This window comes from Vombatus ursinus, unplaced genomic scaffold (genome assembly GCF_900497805.2).
Source record: "Vombatus ursinus unplaced genomic scaffold, bare-nosed wombat genome assembly UNPS02014832.1, whole genome shotgun sequence".
NCBI lineage: Eukaryota > Metazoa > Chordata > Mammalia > Diprotodontia > Vombatidae > Vombatus > Vombatus ursinus.
In genome coordinates this window covers 18661791-18680929 of record NW_020954610.1, presented here as the reverse complement: position 1 = coordinate 18680929, position 19139 = coordinate 18661791, and the positions used below count along the sequence as shown (strand labels likewise).

The window sequence follows — 19139 nt, the reverse complement described above, 5'->3', positions numbered from 1 at the left end:
ACACACACACACACACACACACACACACACACACACACACAGTTTCCCCTCCTTCCTTTAAAATCTCAGGTCACTCTCCTATGTGCTTAATCATTCTCTAAGTTGGAGTGTTATTTGTGTTCATATTTCTTTCCCCCAACTGTATTCCAGGCTCTTTGAGGGCAGGTACTATATTTCTTTTCTTTTTTTTTATCCTCAGGGCCTTAAATAATGCCTTTCAATACAATAAGAATTCAATTAATGCTTATTGAATTAAAGGCTTGTTGAATGAATAGTTAGTGATACTGGCAAAAGATATTATAGGGACAAAGAATGGCATAACCAAAGAGTAAAGTGCAGATCCGTCCAGGGAACAGTGAATAAGCTAGTCTGATTGGAGTCTAACAGACATAATAGAGAAAGGTGTCAAGAAAAGCTGTGAAGGTATGGTAGCACCCAACTATGGAGAACCTTGAATGTCAGGCTGACGGAAGGTGAATATTATGTTAGGTTATGGCTTGAGCACTGGCAAACTCATGGTCAGAGAAGTCTACATGACACTGTGAGACAAGCCTTCCAAGATTTATTATGTGTTATTAACTCACACAATGGTGTTGCAATAATGGTTGGTATCAGCTGTGCTGAATATAAAATGTGGTAGTCCATTACCATGAACTTTCCATATTAACCATTAATCTTCTGTTTATAGAAACTGTGATGTAGTAGGTAGATCACCATATTCAGAGTTGAGAAGACCCGGGTTTGAATCCTACCTCTTAAACATACTTTCTGAGCAATTCACTTCATCTTTCAGTGCCCCCAAACAAATCTCTAAAACCATAAATTGCATAGCAGGTACCATTTGCGTTGGTAAGAGGAATTTCCTTACTGAGAATTCCCTATGCCAATAAAATCACAGATCTAATTTAAAAAAAAACAACGACTTTAATTTGATTCAACAAACGTTTACTAAGCACTGAGAATAAAGAGGCAAAAAAAGTCCCTGACCTCAATGAACTTACATTCTCCAAAAGTTCAGTTAATAGCCCTGCACTCCTAGAGAGAAAAAAATAAATAAATCAAGACTCCCCTCCAAATCATTGCGATCCTGTAATCTGTAATGTTATAATGGAACCAGGTCAGAGCTGTCCCTATAATCAGAGAACTGAAGCAAGGCTGCTGAAGAGACCTAGTTTCATTCTACCCACTTCACATATCCATGTTTGGTGGATAAGGAAACCTGAAAACTTTTGATTCACATCTCCACCCCTCTAATAAAGTCACCCAGGAGTTACTAACTCTCTGCCAGTGGCTATGCTGTGGAAGTCTGTGCACATGTGCACCCTGACACAAATATGCACAAATCAGCTGATAACTACAACCCAGGTCTTTTGATTTGGCCCTGTTTTCCAAGGCTTTCAGAGTTACCAGATCCACTCTATAATCACCATAAACCTTACTAGTAGGGGGCCGCTAGGTGGCGCAGTGGATAGAACACTGGCCCTGGCTGGATTCAGGAGGACCCGAGTGTTCAAATCCAGCCTCAGACACTTGATACTTACTAGCTGTGTGACCCTGGACAAGTCACTTAACCCCATTGCCTAGCCAAAAACAAAAACAAAAACAAAACCTTGCTAGTGGGTGGAAGCAGAAGGGGACTGCTAAGAGCATAGCATCCCAGAAGCCAAAGGAGGAGTTTCAGGAAGAGTGTGGTCACCCATATAAAATTCTTCAAAGAGGTCAAGGATCATGATGATATCTGAGGAAGTAACCCACTGGATTGGGAATTAAGAGGTCACTATTGACATCTGTAATTGTGGACAGCCAGATGGCACAGTGCATAGAATGCAAGCCCTGGAATCAGGAAGACTCATCTTCCTGAGTTCAAATCTGACCTCAGACATTTACTAGTTCTGTGACCCTGTGTGCCTTGGTTTCCTCATTTATAAAATGAAGTGGAGAAGGAAATTGCAAACCACTTCAGTATCTTTTCTAAGAAAAATCCCAGATAGGGTTACGAAGAGTCAGACATGACTGAAAAAACTGAACAACAACGTTGACTTCTGCTCTTACCACTCAGTTTAAATTGTTCTTTAGAAGATAGATTGCAAGAGGTTGAGGAGTAAGTGTATATATGACTGTGATATAGAAAGGAGTGGAAATGTCTAACATAGTTGTGGAATCAGTGAAAATTATATCAATAATATGTTAAATTTATATAGCACGTTTTTGGAATGGGGAGATCACACCTCTAATTTCGTTGGCATAAGGAACTAACTCCTAGTAAAGGAACCCCCAGTTCACACTGGCACCTGCTCTGTAATTTAGCATCTTAGTTGTCTGTAGTTCTGAGAGGTTAAGTGATTTTCCCGGAGTCACCAAAACAATCTGTATTAAAGATGATTTGAACGCAAGCTTCCTAAGGTCATCTTTCTCTCCTAACAGAGATAGACCTCAGTGAGTCTGTGAATTAGGATGGGAAAAAACCCCATGTGTAAAATGGGACGCTAAATTGAGCTAATACTGGAAAGTTCTTTGCAGACCTTAAAAGCATTCTGTAAAATATCAGTTATTATGAAAGAGGGATGATTTCCTGTTTATTTTCTTCTCACAGACTGGTTTCTTCTTAGAGAGGCTTCATCACCTAAGAGAAGATTTAGTAACAAATAATAGATCTAGGGTTCAAAGCCCCAATTATACCTCTAATAGTTATAATACTCATGGAATCTCATCATTGCTTTGCATAAAACAGTCATACCCTGAATTCTTGAGCCTAGTGTCATCTTAGTTCAGACCCTTGTTTCTTCTAACCTGAACTACTTCCAACTGCCTCCTAACTGGTCTCTCCACCTCCAGTTCATTCTGCAGAATACTACCATATTTATCTTCATAAAAATGACTTCGGGAAGCCAGCATCGCAGAATCACAGTACTACTAGGGTTAGAAGATATATCAGATGTCACCTAATCCAATCTATACTTGAACAGGGATCCCTATGAGATGTTCATCCAGCTTCTGTATGTTGTTTTTCAGTCATTTTTAAATCATGTCCGACTCTTCATGACCCTGTTTGGGATCTTCTTGGCAAAGATACTGGAATAGTTTGTCATTTCCATCTCCAGCTCATTTTGCAGATGAGGAAACTAAGGCAAACAGACTGAAGTGACTTGTCCAGGGTCACACAGCTAGTAAGTGTCTGACTCTGGATTTGAACTCAGAAAGGTGAGTCTTTCTGACTCAAGACCCTGCACTCTATCTCCTGCCCCACCTAGCTGCAGCTTCTATACACAGAAGGCCAAGGAAGAGAGGCTATTTCCTCCCAAGATAGCCCATGTCACTTCAAGACAGCTTCTTTGGGGCAGCTAGGTGGTGCAATATATAGAACACTGGCCCTGGAGTCAGGAGAACATGAGTTCAAATTCGGCCTCAGACACATAACACTTACTAGCTGTGACCTGGACAAGTCACTTAACCCCAATGCCTCACCAAGAAAAAAAAATTTTTTAAAAATACAGCTGCTTTCCAATAGGTTGGGTTTCTGAGATAGAAGTCAATGTGAGTTCATTTGAATCTCAATACTCATCTTCACCAGTTAAACCAGATTGTCTGCAGTATTGATTTCAGAGAACAAATTCTATAACATGAACACATATCCAAAAAAATCAGTAGTAGTGAGTTAATTAACTATTAATCTTTCTACTATAGAAGGTAAACCCAAGATGGATTTTAAAGTAGTATGTTACATAGGCTTATTTAGACATCGCTAATTCATCAGTGCCGCCAGGCTGCCCCTATTTCTTTATATCCTTTTCGAGGTCATTGCTTTGCTACCAAAACCTCCTGACAAATAATTGAATACATGTGATGGTCCCAGAGCTGGACTCATCTGGACCAATTCCCTCCTACCTCAGCTAGTCTATTGAATCCCAGTCCCTGGGCAAATGGCTCTACATTTTGTTTACCTTATCCAGTTATTCAGTGGAAAGCTCTGATGTCTATTGTGTGTGGCTGATAAGTGAGCATGCTGCTGCCTAAGCAGTGAAGCCATCAGAGCCTCTAAACACTGTCCCTAATTGTATTCCCTGTTCTCTGATACTAGATGCAGTAAATTACATTTACACCCAGTCCCCTGACTTGCCAATCCTCTATTCACGAACAACAGAATCATCTCCTGAGCAAGACGGGACGAGCAGGGTAGCTGGTAAGTCTGGAGGACCTCTGTGTTTATGAAAGTCAAACCAGGGGCCAGTGTCCTTTTTTTCCCTGATAACTTTAATAATGGCCCTCTTGCCCAGATGCCTTTCTACCTCACTAAGTCTTGTTGGACATCTTTTCTCAAGCAAGCCCCCTCCCAAGAACTGTGTGAGACAAAGAAAAGTGATATGTTTAGTATCTTGTGACCAGATGAAAGGCCATCACAGGGAAACCAGTAATATTGGGGGTTGGGAGAGTCCCTTTTGGAATTTGAGTATTTGTCTGCCTTGTTCATTACTCTGCTTTATCTCTGTCACTGTGTCAAAATAAGTCTGTATGAATCAAATATTACTACCCTCTCTTCAGTAACTTACATTTACCCCAGTTGGAACTCAACCAGAGAGGAGAACAAGGTCTAATATCTGTGTATGGTGTTTTAAATGGCCTATTTAAGTGCATTATCCAACACTTTGGGAATTCTTTATCTATACATACATACAAACACACACACACACACACTCACACACACACACACACTCTCTCTCTCAAAGAGGTGAGTGGGTAGGGTCATTCTTAGCCTTACTGGCCTCTGAAGAAAATCATAGCCCTTCAAAGAATATGTATTTTTTTTGCTGTTGTTTCTTGTATTTATAGATGTCTCCAGAGTGATGTACTAGTCATATTATGTACTTATGTGTATGCCTCATTTCATATAGTAGGTGTGATCAGTAAAGTTGAATATAAATTGATTTAAAAACAAACAAACAACATATCAAATCATGCTTTCAGTGTGCTAGGAGAGCTTGCTATTTAAAGGAGCTCTTTGGTGAAACCTTTTGTAAAAGGACAGGGACTGGACCTGTGATTTCCTTGGAATGAGCTCTTGGATAAGGACCCTCCTTCTACTAATGCAGGTTGGCATCTTCTCTGCATCTCATAGTCTTAGAAAGTTGCCTAGAACATTTAGAGGTTGCGTGAATTGCCTAAGGTCACACAACCAGTACATGTCAGAGGTAGAATGAATCTGGGTCTTCCTGCCTTCTGTATACACCACTCTGCCCTTCCTCATAAAGAGAAGAAACATAAAATCTGGAATTTTAGAGTTGGAAGAGATCATAGAGATGATCTAGCTTAGTCTATATCTTTTTAGTTTTTAATGTTTATTTTCTATAAATTAGAGCTTTTATAAAGAATTTGCTTAAAGTAGTGCATACCAACACATATCAATTACTTTAATATAAATATAAACTCAAAAAAATATAAATATAAACTCAGTTGGTACAAGTGCCGTGGTACAGAAAATCTATTATTGGTATGTGAAGGTGAATGCATGTAAAACTTTTTTTTATCTGTACTCTTTGTGACCCCATTTTGGGGTTTTCTTGGCAGAGATACTGGAATGGTTTTTCATTTCCTTCTCCAGCTCATTTTATAGATGAGGAAACTGAGGCAAACAGGGTTAAGTGACTTGCCCAGGGTCACACAGCTAGTAAGTGTTTGAGGCCAGATTTGAACTCAGGAAGATGAGTCTTCTGACTTCAAGCCTGCACTCTATCCATTGTGCCATCTATCTGCCCTACACAAAACTAATAGACTGTTAAATTTACTTTGTAGGCTGAATTAGAAGGGAGGGAAAGATGGAGAGGCATGTAATCCAAGGATTTACCATTGCACATACATAATTCATCTGTAACTTACAGTCTTAGAGAGCTGTCCACAGCTAGTATGTGTCATAACCCAGGTCTTCCTAACTCCAAAGCCAGCCCTCTATCTGATACCTGACTTTGCCTCTCTACATTTCCATTTTGTTGTTGTTCAGTCATCTGAGTTGTGTCCCACTCTTTGTGACCCCATTTGAGATTTTCTTGGCAAAGACACTGGAGTGTTTTGCCATCTCCTTCTCCAACTTATTTTACAGATGAGGAAACTGAGGCAAACGGAGTTAAATGACTTGCCCAGGGTCACACATCTAGTAAGTGTCTGAGGTCAAATTTGAACTCAGGGAGCTGAGTCTTCCTGACTGCAGGCCCGGCACTCTATTCACTGCATCACCTAGCTCCCCTCTACATTTCCATAGCTCCTCACATGCTAACCTACTGAGCATATTGTAACTATAAAATCACAAAAGAGTAGATTTCCACAGTTAAGCATTTATTACTTACAAAACCAAAATTTGAAACCTGCAAGCAGGACATTGGATTTGCCTCTTGCTTGAATTTATAGTCATTAGTAAAACTGAATGTGCTTAGCATTGGAGTACTCACCCTGAGGTTAAATGGCTAAAAGTTTACATGCAAAATGAAAAGTTTGGCTTCCTGAACACCAAGAGTTTGTGTAATGGTGCCAAAGAAAGAGAGAAAGTTCTTATGAGGTCAACACAATTTACTAACTGGTCGTTCCTTTTGTTATTGCGTATCTCATTGATTGTAGGCCCCATTTTTCATTTCTTTGTTTTGAAAATCACTTGTGGATAGATCCCTGTCTTAGTCATTTCCTGACATTCAAATCTCCCCTTCCCCCAAACAAATCACACTACAGACAGAACAAGAGATGATGAAAAAATAAAGATGGAAGAAAGTCGATCCACAAGAGAAGGTTGCTTTCAGTGGTTATACCATTCAAGTGCATAGAAATTTATCATCATTAAGAAATTTATCATCATTAAGAAAATTAAATGCTTGTGTACCTCCATTCTTTTCATTCATTCAACATTTAAATATTTTAGACGCCTACTCTACATAGAATACTGTGGTAACAAAGTTAGGTAAGGTTGAATCCCACCTCTTATGGGACTTAGTGAAATAAGGGGTCAAAATATATCCCAGATAATAAAACACAGTAATAATGCACAGTAAATGCATTAGAAATGTGTAAAACAAAGTACTCTTTAGATATAAGAGGTCTCAATCAAGGATCAAAGAAGGCTTTCTGAAGGAAGTTAAGTAATTAGCTAGGTTGCACTGAGCCAGGAGACAAGAAGACCTTAGTTCAAATCTAATAGCTGTGTAACCCTAAGCAAGTCATTTGACCTTTGTTTGCTTGTTTCCTCATCTGTTAAATGGGGCTAATAATAGCATTTATCCCTCAGGGTTGCCATGAGAACCAAATGAGATAAAAATTGCTAAGTGCTTAGCACAGTCTCTGGCACGTAGTAGACACTATATAAATGCTAGCTATCATAATTATTATTATTATGCATTGAACTTTTCAAATCCAGTCTCAGTCACTAGCTGTATAACCCTGGGCGAGTCACTTAGCCTCTCTGTGCCTCAGTTTCCTCATCTGTAATATAGGGACAATAAGAGCATCTACCTCCCAGAGTTGTTGATCAAGTGAAATAAATTTGTGAAGTGCTTTGCAAACTTAAGCATCATGTGAATGCTAGCTGTAAAATTAAGAAGACGTGGAGATTCAACAGATAAAGATTTAAGGATCACAGATTTGGAAGTGGAAGTCCAACCTCCTCATTTTACAGCAGAGCAAATAAGGCCCAGCAAGGTTAAGTGATTTTGTGTGACCTCCCACAAAGCTAATAATATGTAGCAGTATAAATAAATAATAAAAATATAATAATTAAACAATTTGTATTATTAAAATATTGCAATATATAATCACAAGTATCAGATGGAGAATTTGAACCTATATATTCTGACTTGGAAGCCAGTGTTCTTTCTTTCCAACTGTAACATGTTGCCTACTCAAGGAGTGAATGAAGATATTCCAAAGAGGAGAGAATAGAAAATGTCAGGAAAAAATCGTTTGAACTTTGGACAATAGACATTGGGGAGAAACCAAATACTTTTGAGCAGAAATAGAAATCTCCTCCCTCATACTTAAATATACTATGAAAGTTCAACAATCCAAATAGTGTAAATAAATAGCACTTTTCTGTAGCACTTTAAGGTCTGCAAACCACTTTCCTCACAAATTTGTGAGGTGAGTAGTCAAATATTATCCAAATTTTGACTCTGAGACTTTTCTTTCATTGTTCTAGATCAATAGTGTCAAATTCAAAGAGAAATGGAACCACTGAACCATATATAAGGATCCCTGTGGGCATATATTGGTTTAGAAAAACAGATATTAACACTATCTTTGTTTTATTGCATTTTTATTTATTTAGTCAAATATCTCCCAGTTACATTTTAATCCCTACCTCCCCCCCAATCCCTGTCAGTTGGAGTGTTGTGGTGGCCTGCATGTGGCCTACACACAACACCTCTGGTCTAGATCAATGTCTGAATTGAAAGAGAGGCACCACTCTGAATTATTATTAGCAACAATATAATCATAATGGGTGAGATAATAACAGCCATATTTTTATATTACCAATGTCAAGAGAAGCTTTCGAAAAATGGTGCTTTTAGCAGAGACATAGTAAAGTGCAAAATGGAGATATACATCTTTAGAGTCAAAGGACCAGGGTTTGAATTCAAACTCTTTTACTTGCTATTTTTGTGACATTTAGCAAGTTGATTTATGTCCCTGGCCCTCCAATATCTCATCTGTAGAATGAAGGTGTTGGATTAGGTGACTGCAGAGGTTCCTTCCAACTTGGAAACTATTATCCAATGTGTACGTAAACATGCTTAACCAGAGAGAATCCACATTCACTATGAGAAGAGTTTCTTAGGGGCAACTGGGTGATTCAGTGTATAGAGCACTGGATCTGGAGTCAGAAAGGCCTGATTTTAAATTTGGCTGCAGACACTAACTTTATGATCCTGGATAAGTCCCTTAACTACTCCTGCCTCAGTTTCTTCATCTGTAAAATGGGGACAATAATAACACATACCTCCCAGTGTTGTTGTGAGGATCAAATGACATATTTATAAAGTACTTTGCTGGCTATTATTATTACAGGCAGCCATCAGTCCCACTCCTTTCTCCTTCCTTCCTTTCTTGTTTTTTCCTATTTTTCCTTTCCTTCTTTCCTCTCCTTCTCTCTCTCCCTTCCTCTGTTTCTCCCTCATTCATTCAACTAGTGTTGATTTACATTCTTTTCTATGTAGAGCACCATACTGACTAGATACATGATTTATCCATCAGATCTGCAGAATATTATTTTAAGTAACAGTAAGTAGGCTTCTATCAAACATTATAAGGGGAGAAGGTCATGTTATAATAAAATTTAATTCATCATGATGCATATATACAACACCCAGTCTCTTTTACATTAGTGACAACATATTGGAGGGGCTAAGTGTGGATGACTCCAGCATCCTCATATTCCAAGTGGGTTGTTCCTTTGGAAGAAAAAGAGAAAGAGGTGGATTTGATATCTTCACTTGAAGCTAATGTTTTAGTCTGTGTGTTATTGCAATAGGGAGCAGAATTAGAGCTGGTAGAGAGCTTAGAGATCATCAGGTCTAATTCTTCATTGTACAGATGAAGAAACTGAGACTGAGTTGGGAAGTAATTTGCTCAAAGGGGAAAACCACAAGTTAAAGGCGGGCTGGGAACTAGAATTTGAGTCTCCAGATTCCCAGCTCAGTATTTTTTTATACCACACTGCTTCTGTTTCTCAGTTCTACAGTGTAATAAAGTATATTAGATGTGTTCCTCCCTTGAAAGAAAGAGTTCACTTAATTAAGATAATGGTTAGTCATTGAAAGGGCCATCCAGGAGATATTTTTTAAAAATCAAGATCTGCGATTTAATCAGTGCAAGAACAACACACTTTTTCCTTAACCAAAATTGAGTCTTTTTTTTTTCTTTTTAAAAGTAGTAAATTGGGAGAGACACTGGTTTGGATAACATTCTGAACTATACAAAGATGAAATCATATTGTTTGATTAAAGTAAATTTTTTTTTTAAAAAACCCAAGGGCAGTTAGGTGGTACAGTGGATAAAGCAGCCGCCCTAGAGAAAGGAGGACCGGAGTTCAAATCCAGCCTCAGATACTTAACAGCTGTGTTACCCTGCACAAGTCACATAATCCTGTTTGTCTCAATTTCCTTATCTGTAAAATGAGCTGGAGAAGGAAATAACAAACCACTCCAATATCTTTGCTAAATGGTGTCACGAAGAGTTGAATGGGATTGAAAACAACTAAACAAAGGCAGTGCATGCATCATTCATGCTAATTTGTTGATTCTAATTTGTGTATGCCCTTGAATGTGAGTCTCTTCCATGTTAGAAGGTCTTGGTTTTCTCCCTCTGTATATTCCCAGTAGTACTAAATTGAATTCCCTTTCATTTTCAAACCTGTTAGAAAGAAAGAGACATTTATTAAGCTCCTGTCATCTGCCAGGCCCTTTACAAATATCTCGTTTGATCCTCATAATAACTTGTGAAGTCCCCATTTTACCGCTGAGGAAACTGAGGCAGACAGAGGTTCAGTGACTTTCCCAGGGTCATATAACTAGTAAGCGGCTGAAGCCAGATTTAAATTCTGTGTTTCTGATTCCAGGCCCATTCTGACTCCAGGCCCAGTGCTGTATCTACTGTGCTCCCTAGTTAACTTTTGAGATTCAAAAAAGTATCCTGCCCCCAACCACCTTCTGCCTCACTTCCTCCTACCCCCACCATCCCCAATCCCCAATCTTTGCCCTGTCTCTCTTGCTCAGCAGGGGCCTCACATCCACTGAAGCCCATACTTGGATATTACCCTCACTATACCCCTAATATCTGTGCTGTCCTCATGATAAGAGGGATTGGGGGGATATTTTATAGCCCGCCTGCATTATTCATCAGCCAAACTAAACCCAGAGGCCACAGAATGTAATGCTAGCTCTGCATCTGTTCATTTGCTGTGGGCCCCTTGGCAAGTAGTCATTTAACCATTTTGTATCTTATTGTCCTCATCTTTGCAATGAAAATAACGTCTCCCCAGCCGCCTCACTGGTTATAAGGAGTGAAAGAAAATTATTTGAAAGTAATTTGTATATACATGTATAAATATATAAGTATATTTATAGATATCAGCATATACATTAATAAACATGGGGAGCAGGGGAATGGATCTGTGATCCTTAGCATGAAGAACTCCCAATGAGAAAACAATTTCTATCAGTGCTAAAAAACTGTGACTTAAGAGTCTTTATAGAGGTGCTGGGAGCACCAAGAGGTTAAGTAACATGCCCACAGTCACCCAAGGCAAGACTTAAACCCACATCTTCCTAGTCTCAGAGCAATCCTCTGCTGTACCAATCTGTCTACTATACCACACTGCCTCTGGAAATATACACTGTATGCAGCATATGAAATACTGGTAAAATGAATATGTCAAAGATTCATGATTGCCCTGCATACTCCCTCCCTCGGGAGATATAAATCTCAGGTCCCTCCATTTGTTAGTAGATGGTCTTTACAAGCTGCTGTGGCCAAAAATTTAGTGGCCAGTTCTCTAATGTTGAGGGTAAAAATGAGAGAGGCAAGCATAATATATACACACACAACTTATGTGTATGTGTCTGTGTGTGTCTGTGTGTGTGTGTGTATATACGTATGTATGTATACAGAAAGGAAGAAAAGAAGGAAAGCTCATTTGTTAAGTACTTACTATGTGTGAGGTACAGTGAAAAGCACTAGAGATATAAATACAAAGTAAACAGGGTGGTCTCTGTCCTCAATAAGCTTACATTTTAATGGAGGAAAATAATTCATAAAAGGGTGCTAGAACAGGTACCCATGGGAAGGATGGTGAGAAACTACCTAGAGGCAGTTGGGTAGCACAGTGGGTAGACTGCTGGACTGGAGTCAGGAAGTCCTAAGTTCAAATCAGGCTTCAGATACTTAATAGCTATGTGACCCTGGGCAAGTCACTTAACCTCCATCTTCAGTTTCCTCATCTGTAAAATGGGGATAATAATAGCACTTTATCTATGAGGGTTGTTGTGAAGATAAAATGAGATAATATTTGTAAAGTGCTTTGCAAAACTTAAAGTGCTGTATAAATGCTAGGTCTATATAAGAAACCACAGTAAGTGTCATGGAGGCAGGGGTGTGCTGGTAAATGTTTAACAACCAGCCTTTACAGGAAAAAAAAATTATGCACACACACTTAAATTTAATCCAAATTATCAACACTTTTTAAAATCTAGATAATCAAGAAAACAGTAAGTCAAGCCCTGATTTGTTAATAATTACAGATTTCTGAATTATCAGTGCTCACACTGAAAATTTAACAATCAACTCCTTCAAGCCAGTTAGAGTTGGCTCCAGCCTGCCCCTGCATGGAGGTCTGGTTCCCTTCAAGATGAGACAAAAGGCTCACCTATCAGAGCAGGGAGACTGAGGAGTGGAGTCCAAGTTTCCAGTGGATTGAACATGGTCTGAGAGTAAAGCCTCCACAAAACTCTTTTTCCTTCATTGCCTCCACCTGGTACAGAGATGTCCTTGGACTCTTTATGGTTGTGATAATGAGAGTACAAGTTCTGACATTTCCTACCAGACTAGAAAGGCTTTGAGTTCAGATCCAGTAATGGACTCTGTGTCTTTCATTGATTGACTAGCTTAGGCTAAGTTTGGAGAGGTTCATCCTAAGAGAATTGGCACCACCCCAGTCATGAATCCTTGGAGTATTCCATTTAACAGCATTTATTATGCACTTCCTATGTGAAAAGCACCATACTGGGTATTGGAGAAGATACAGACATTTCATAAAATTATAAATCTTGAACTAGAAGGAAACCTAGAGATCATCTAATCTAACCCCCTCATTTTACAAATGAGGAAGAGGTTAAATCACACAAGGGGTGAGTAGCAAAGTTGGATTTGAATTCTTATACTCATGTTCAGATTTCTTTCCACTCTGCATGACGAAAGATCCATTCTTTCATGAAGCTTACCATCTCGTAGAGATATAAAACATATGCACAAATAACTGTAACATGTAACAACTGTATTAGAGAGGTTCAAAACTAAGTGCTAAGATTCAAGGTTAGGAAGGGTGAGAAGGTAAAGCGATAAAGGAGAGAAGGCTTCCTGAAGGAGTTAGCATTTGCTCTGGGCTTTCAATAATGAGTAGTAAATAATTGGAGCAGCTAGGTGGCAAAGTAGATAGAGTCCTGGACCCGGAGTCAGGAATATTTGTCTCCATGAGTTCAAATCTGGCCTCAGACACTTACTATCTGTGTGATCCCAGGCAAGTCATTTAACCCTGTTTGCCACAGTTTCTTTATCTGTAAAATGAGGTGTAAAAAATCTCTTCGGTATCTTTGCCGAGAAAACTCCATATGGGATCACAAAGAGTCAGACATGACTGAAAAAAATGACTGAATAATAAGAAAGTAATTGGCACTGGCACAGGAAACTGTACAAGCATAGGTAGGAAAATACAATGTGTGTCCTGAGGGAAAAGAATAATTCAGCTTGGCTAGAGGGTAGAGTATATGTAATGGAGTATTATATAATACTGTTTTATACTACTAGAATAAAAGCCTGAAAAGGTAGAATAACATCAGTTTGTGAAAGGCTTTCAATGCTAAGCAAAGAAGAATGAACTTTACTTTGTACAACACAGGAAGCCACTGAAGATTTTCAAGCAAAAGCATGACATGATTAGATCTATTAATAAGGAACCCTAGTCTGGCATTGCGTAGAAAAATAAATTAGATGGGGAGAGAAGAGAGGTAGGAACATGTGTTTGAAGATTATTACAAAAAATGAGGTGAGCAATACTAAAATGACCTTCACTAGGTTGGTTGCAGTGAAAATATAAAAGAGGGGACAGTTTTGAGCAATAGCATAGAAGTGGAATTAGCAAGACTTTTTTGATGAGAAGCAAGGGAAAGAAAACACCTTACTTTGGGATACGTTGATGTGGTAAGATATCCAGGTGGAAACAGCTTAAAGGCAGTTGGAATTGTGGGTCTGAAGTTCAAAAGAGATGTCAGGGCTGGACTTAAAGATTTAGGAATATTCTGTGCAGAGATAACAGTGGAAGCCATGAGACTAAGTGTGATTGCCAGGGCAAAGGGTTATAGAGAAAAAAGATACCAAGAACTAAACCTTGCAGTTCATCTTCCTTAAAAGATATTAGGAAAAGGATAAAGAGTCAACGAAAGAGTAAAAGAAGTTGTTTGAGAGGTAGATGGAGAACAAGGAGAGTAAAAGCCAAAGGAGAAGAGGAGAGTATCCAATAGAAGAGAGTGATCAATAGTGTCAAACGCTTCAGAGAAGACCAGAAAGTATGAGACTTTAAAAAAAGAAAAAAGACCTTGGATTTGGCAATAAGATGGTCATCAGTGACCTTAGAGATTGGTTTCAGAAGAATGATAGAGTTAAAACCATACTACAAAGGGTAAAAGAGAGAGCGTATGGTGAGGAAGCAAAGGCATCAGCTTTAAGTGTATGTGACATGCATGCATGTATTTGTATACAAATGTTTATTGTCATTAAAGCATATTCAAGAAGGACCATTGAAACATGTTCATACTAAAATAGATTTATAGACCTTCCTTTTAAACAAATTGTCCCGTGGTTTATTTCATTCTTCCAGTAAGCTTGCTTCTTTTCCCAATCATTCTCTTCTTAGCTGGCTTCTATCTTCAGGAATTGTCATAAAGCCCTTGCTCATTTCTACCATGTGCATGATTTCTCTTTTATGGGCCTCTCCCCTTCACAAGGCAAGAGGCCTGGCTGCAGTGAAGCTGACTCAGGGTCCACTGAACCCTTGTCATTCCCAAGAACCTCCACATATATGTGCTGAAAGTCTGTGCCTCTGACTTTCAGAGACACTCCTCCTGAAGCAGGAGAAACAAAAAAGGCCCCTAATAGATTTGCATTGCCTTAATCCAATAAAAACTATTAAATAGAAATTTATCTTACTTTATATTAGACCAGATTTGCAGTTTGTTACGGCAAATTATGTGGACCTGGCAGGGTAGGATGCACAGTGGAGTCGTATTGGACCACCTTTATGCCTCAACACCTATGTGGACTTAGGCAAGTCTCTGAACTTTTCTGGGGCCCAGATTCCTCATATATAAAGTGAGGAATTTTATTAAATGAGTTCTGTAAAGTTTCTTTCTACTCTAACATCATAGGCTCAGGCACATCATATGCCATTCAGCTTATTAGAATTCAACTAGATCCGTTCAGCTACATTCATACATAGCGAGACAGACAGAGGGACAGATGGATGGACAGATGGATAGACAGACAGATAGGTAGATAGATAGATAGATAAATAGATGAATACATAGGTACATAGAAAAATGAAAGTTTAAATGGTGCAATAATTACAACTGCCTTTCTCAATAAGCCCCAGAGTAAGACATGAGATAAGGGGTTCATTACCTGGGTTGGTATATGGATTTTGGGAGTCTGTAAATTTGGATACGGGAAAAAACATCTTTATTTTCACTAACCATTGGTTTCCTTTGTCATCCTATATATTTTATTTTATGCAATTAAAAATATTATTCAGAGAAGGGTCAGTAAGCTTCACCAGACTGCCAAAGGGGTCTATGACATAAGAAAGATGAAGAATCCTTGCATTAAAATTGCAGTCTTAAATCGACTCCTCTTTCAGTCTCCTGCCTGCATGCTACCGGCACTGAGTTATTATACAGTTTTCTCTTCATCATACCCATAGACATTCTTATCATCCTTCTTAAAAGCTGGTAGAGTTCATGAGAGGGACAGCCTTAGTTGGCCATTGTAGCATTTCTGATAAACTGAAAGACTTTCAATGTGTCTGTGTTTTTTTTATCTTCGTTATGAAACAAGAAGAAAATCATATGGAAATGTAACACCCTCACATGCCCTTTCAAGGGCTTCCCCCATCATTAGTTTTCCTGCCAGCTAAGTTTTCACCTGTTTTACTTTCTTCTATTTAATTACAAGTCCTTGTTCCCACCTCTCTTCTGATCATTAGCTAAAGTCATAAGTTCTTCAGTGTATTGGACCCCGGGCTATCCCTGACACCCTTTCAATAATTCAATAATTATTGAATAATTATTATTATTATTATTAAAAATAATAATACAAAAATTATTTTTTGATAAAACTAAGACATTATCTGCTTATTAAAATTCTCTTTCCTTTTCCAAGTACATTACCTGTGAGAAACCAGATATTCTTCAACCAAAATAACTTATCATAACAGATTCAATTTAGAAGCAGATATGAGAATCCACCTATCTTCTATTAAGTCAGACATTAAAGAAGTTTACAAAAATATGTAAAGCAATGCCACTTTTCTCATTAGAATTATTTTTGTTTTGGAAAATACACCTATTTTTAATAAAATATTATTTATGTTAAGATGTAATGAGTTTACCATTATTTTAAATGAATTAACAATTTTTTAAAATTTTAGCAGCTTCAATTTCTAATATGGTAAATATCAGTAGATATAACCCCACATTAACAAAAGCTCTTTGTGGTCCTGAGACCAAAAAGGTTAAGAACCTCTCATTCACAAGGATTCATGAAAAATACAATTCAAAATCAACTGTTTTCTCTGCTCTACCTCCTCTGTGATACAGACTGCCCTCTTTTACAGAGACACTATCCTTTTCCAGCAATAATTGTTTAATGGTTCTATACTTTATGGGTGACTGTTGGGATTTTCTGGGGTAATTTTGTCTAATTAGAAAGGCTTACTTTGGAACCTAACCTCCCACTTGCCCAGAGCACAACTGCTCTCCTGTACGCAATCGAAGATAGATTTTTAAGATCAAAAATTAAAAATGGAAAAGGATCTCTCAGAAGCATTGTAGTCCAAATCCCTTATTTTATAAATGAAGAAACTGAAGCCCAAACAGGTTAAGGGACTTGCCCAGGGTCACACAGCTAGTAAGTATCACATTTGAACTCAGGTCTTCGTGACTCCAGAGCCAGTGCTTTATCCACTGTACCACCTAGCTGCCCCTACATCTGCTTTTTTAATCACTGCTCTGTGTGAGTACATTGTGTGTGTGTGTGTGTGTGTGTGTGTGTGTGTGTGTGTGTGTGTGTGTGTGACAAAGTTAGGTGTCCTCTTGAGGAAAAAAATAAGATTTCCCTTGGATTAAGTAAAACTTTAATAATCGGATGCCTTGAAGAGATAAAACTCTGAATTTTTTATTGTAGTCTTTAAAAAAAAATATGACCAGCATGCAGATTGCCTTATCTTCTTCCAGAAATGGTATATTTCCATTTTTCTTTATCACACATGCTCAAGTGACTGATTCAACTGTGAATTGTTCTCTACACCTTTTGAGCAATGCCATAGTGGGCAGAAGGGTTTGTGGCCTTCAGGACTGGAGCCTGCAATTAGATCTCCAATGACCATCCTTCCCATACTCCAGTCTGAATGGATAGTCTAAACTCAGTCTTGCCCCTACTTCTAGTCATTTATTTAAGAAAGGAAGTTAAGTGTCTCAAGTGCTCACATCACCTGAAGACTTCCACAGCTTTAAAAAATGTTTGGTTTTTTTTACTTTATTTGGAGTAGAATGTGAAAGAGCTGTGAGAGAGCCCCTAACTTCAGAATCCTAAGCCTGGCATCAAAGAAGACAGAGGGGAAGTTGGAAATGGGCAAAGGTCTCTGAGGGAAAATGGCCAGAGGGCTATGACACTTTAGAGTTAGTCCACTTGAATGTTAAGTGCTTTTAAAAATTCTCGCTTCTTCTGTGAGTTAGAAGGTAAGCTCCATAATAAAGGTCAGCTTGCATGTTACCAATCTTAATGCACCACATGACACTGAATCTTAAGCAGTCATTCATGGCTCTCTCTTAACTGAACTTCCTTTGCACAGGACTGACAGGCTGATCACTACTGACGTGTGGTACCTCTTTACTATACTTGTCTTTGTAATGCACATACTGCTGTATTCTCTGTAACCATCTCTATTCACCATATATACTTCACTCTAACACATAGGATGCTTGGCACTTAGAAATAGCTTGATAGGCAAATGGGCACAATAACTTTTTTTTTTTGGTCTGTTTGGCAATTAACCATTCACTGGCTTTTTTTGTTGTAACATGCACTTCCTCTCTTGTTTTCATTCAAGCTGTGTACGCCATGGAAATTAATGTGGAGAAAGACAAACAAACAGGAGAGACCAAGATTCTCTCTACATCAGCCATTGGCCCAGAGGGGGTCCATCAGAGAGGAGCCAAAGTCTATGATGATGGTACCAAAGTAGTCTATGAGGTGCATTCGGGAGGTACCGTGGTAGAGAATGGAGTTCATAAATTAAGCTCAAAGGATGTAGATGACTTTATTCAGAAAACTGGACAATCAAACATTAGAGGAGGACATGAGGCAAAGGCTTTGTCGGAGAGGACTGTGATAGTAGACGGGAGACTCGGCCAAACAAACGAACAGATGCTCTGCAAAGAGGCAAAGTTAGAAATGGTCCACAAATCAAGGAAAGACTATTCTGCTGAGAACATAGAACAGCAGGCTAAAGAACCTAGAGCTGAAGTGCCGGATGTGAGCATGGACCAGCCAGTGACCATGATTTTCATGGGCTACCAAAACATAGAGGGGGAAGAAGAAGCTAAAAAGGTGCTAGGCTATGACGAGACCATCAAAGCTGAATTGGTTCTCATCGACGAAGATGATGAGAAGTCACTTCGAGAGAAGACAGTGACAGATGTGTCCACTATTGACGGAAATGCCGCTGAGCTTGTCTCCGGGAAGCCTGTGTCAGACACCACAGAGCCCTCCTCCCCTGAAGTGAAGGAAGAGAGCCTGGCCACAGAACCAGTTCCAGGTACCCAAAAGAAAAAACGCTGTCAATGCTGTGTTGTCATGTGACCACTTCTCTCTCCTCTCTCCTTCTGAGCAGCCTCTGCTCCCTCTGTCACTGACATAGACCTCTCTGTACAGCTAACTGCAATACTGTGAACTGGAAGTAAAGGCCTTCATTGCCTTGCAGGTGGATGGCTTTGATTTCTCTTTCCTCAATAAACTGAACCATGATGTTCTTATTTTGTTTTTTACCTCCATCAAATGTATTCTTTCTCTTTTACTTTTTTTTCTTACCAGTTTTCCCAATCAAGGGGCGAAGGGCATGTAATTCT

At 38.8% G+C, this 19139-nt stretch overlaps 1 protein-coding gene across 4 annotated transcripts in view; it reads left to right on the top strand.

Annotated features, from left to right (window-relative positions):
* LOC114026076 (paralemmin-2-like) overlaps positions 1 to 19139 on the top strand; it is a 508213-nt gene that overhangs the window by 222595 nt on the left and 266479 nt on the right. For 2 of the 4 annotated variants that reach the window (XM_027839691.1, XM_027839690.1), the window contains exons 7-8: positions 4079 to 4180; positions 18122 to 18829. In XM_027839691.1, coding sequence (XP_027695492.1) covers positions 4079 to 4180; positions 18122 to 18829 — 810 coding nt within the window. Of the gene's footprint in view, positions 1 to 4078; positions 4181 to 18121; positions 18983 to 19139 lie in introns of those variants that run through there. The other 2 variants (XM_027839692.1, XM_027839696.1) reach the window with 2 other exon arrangements.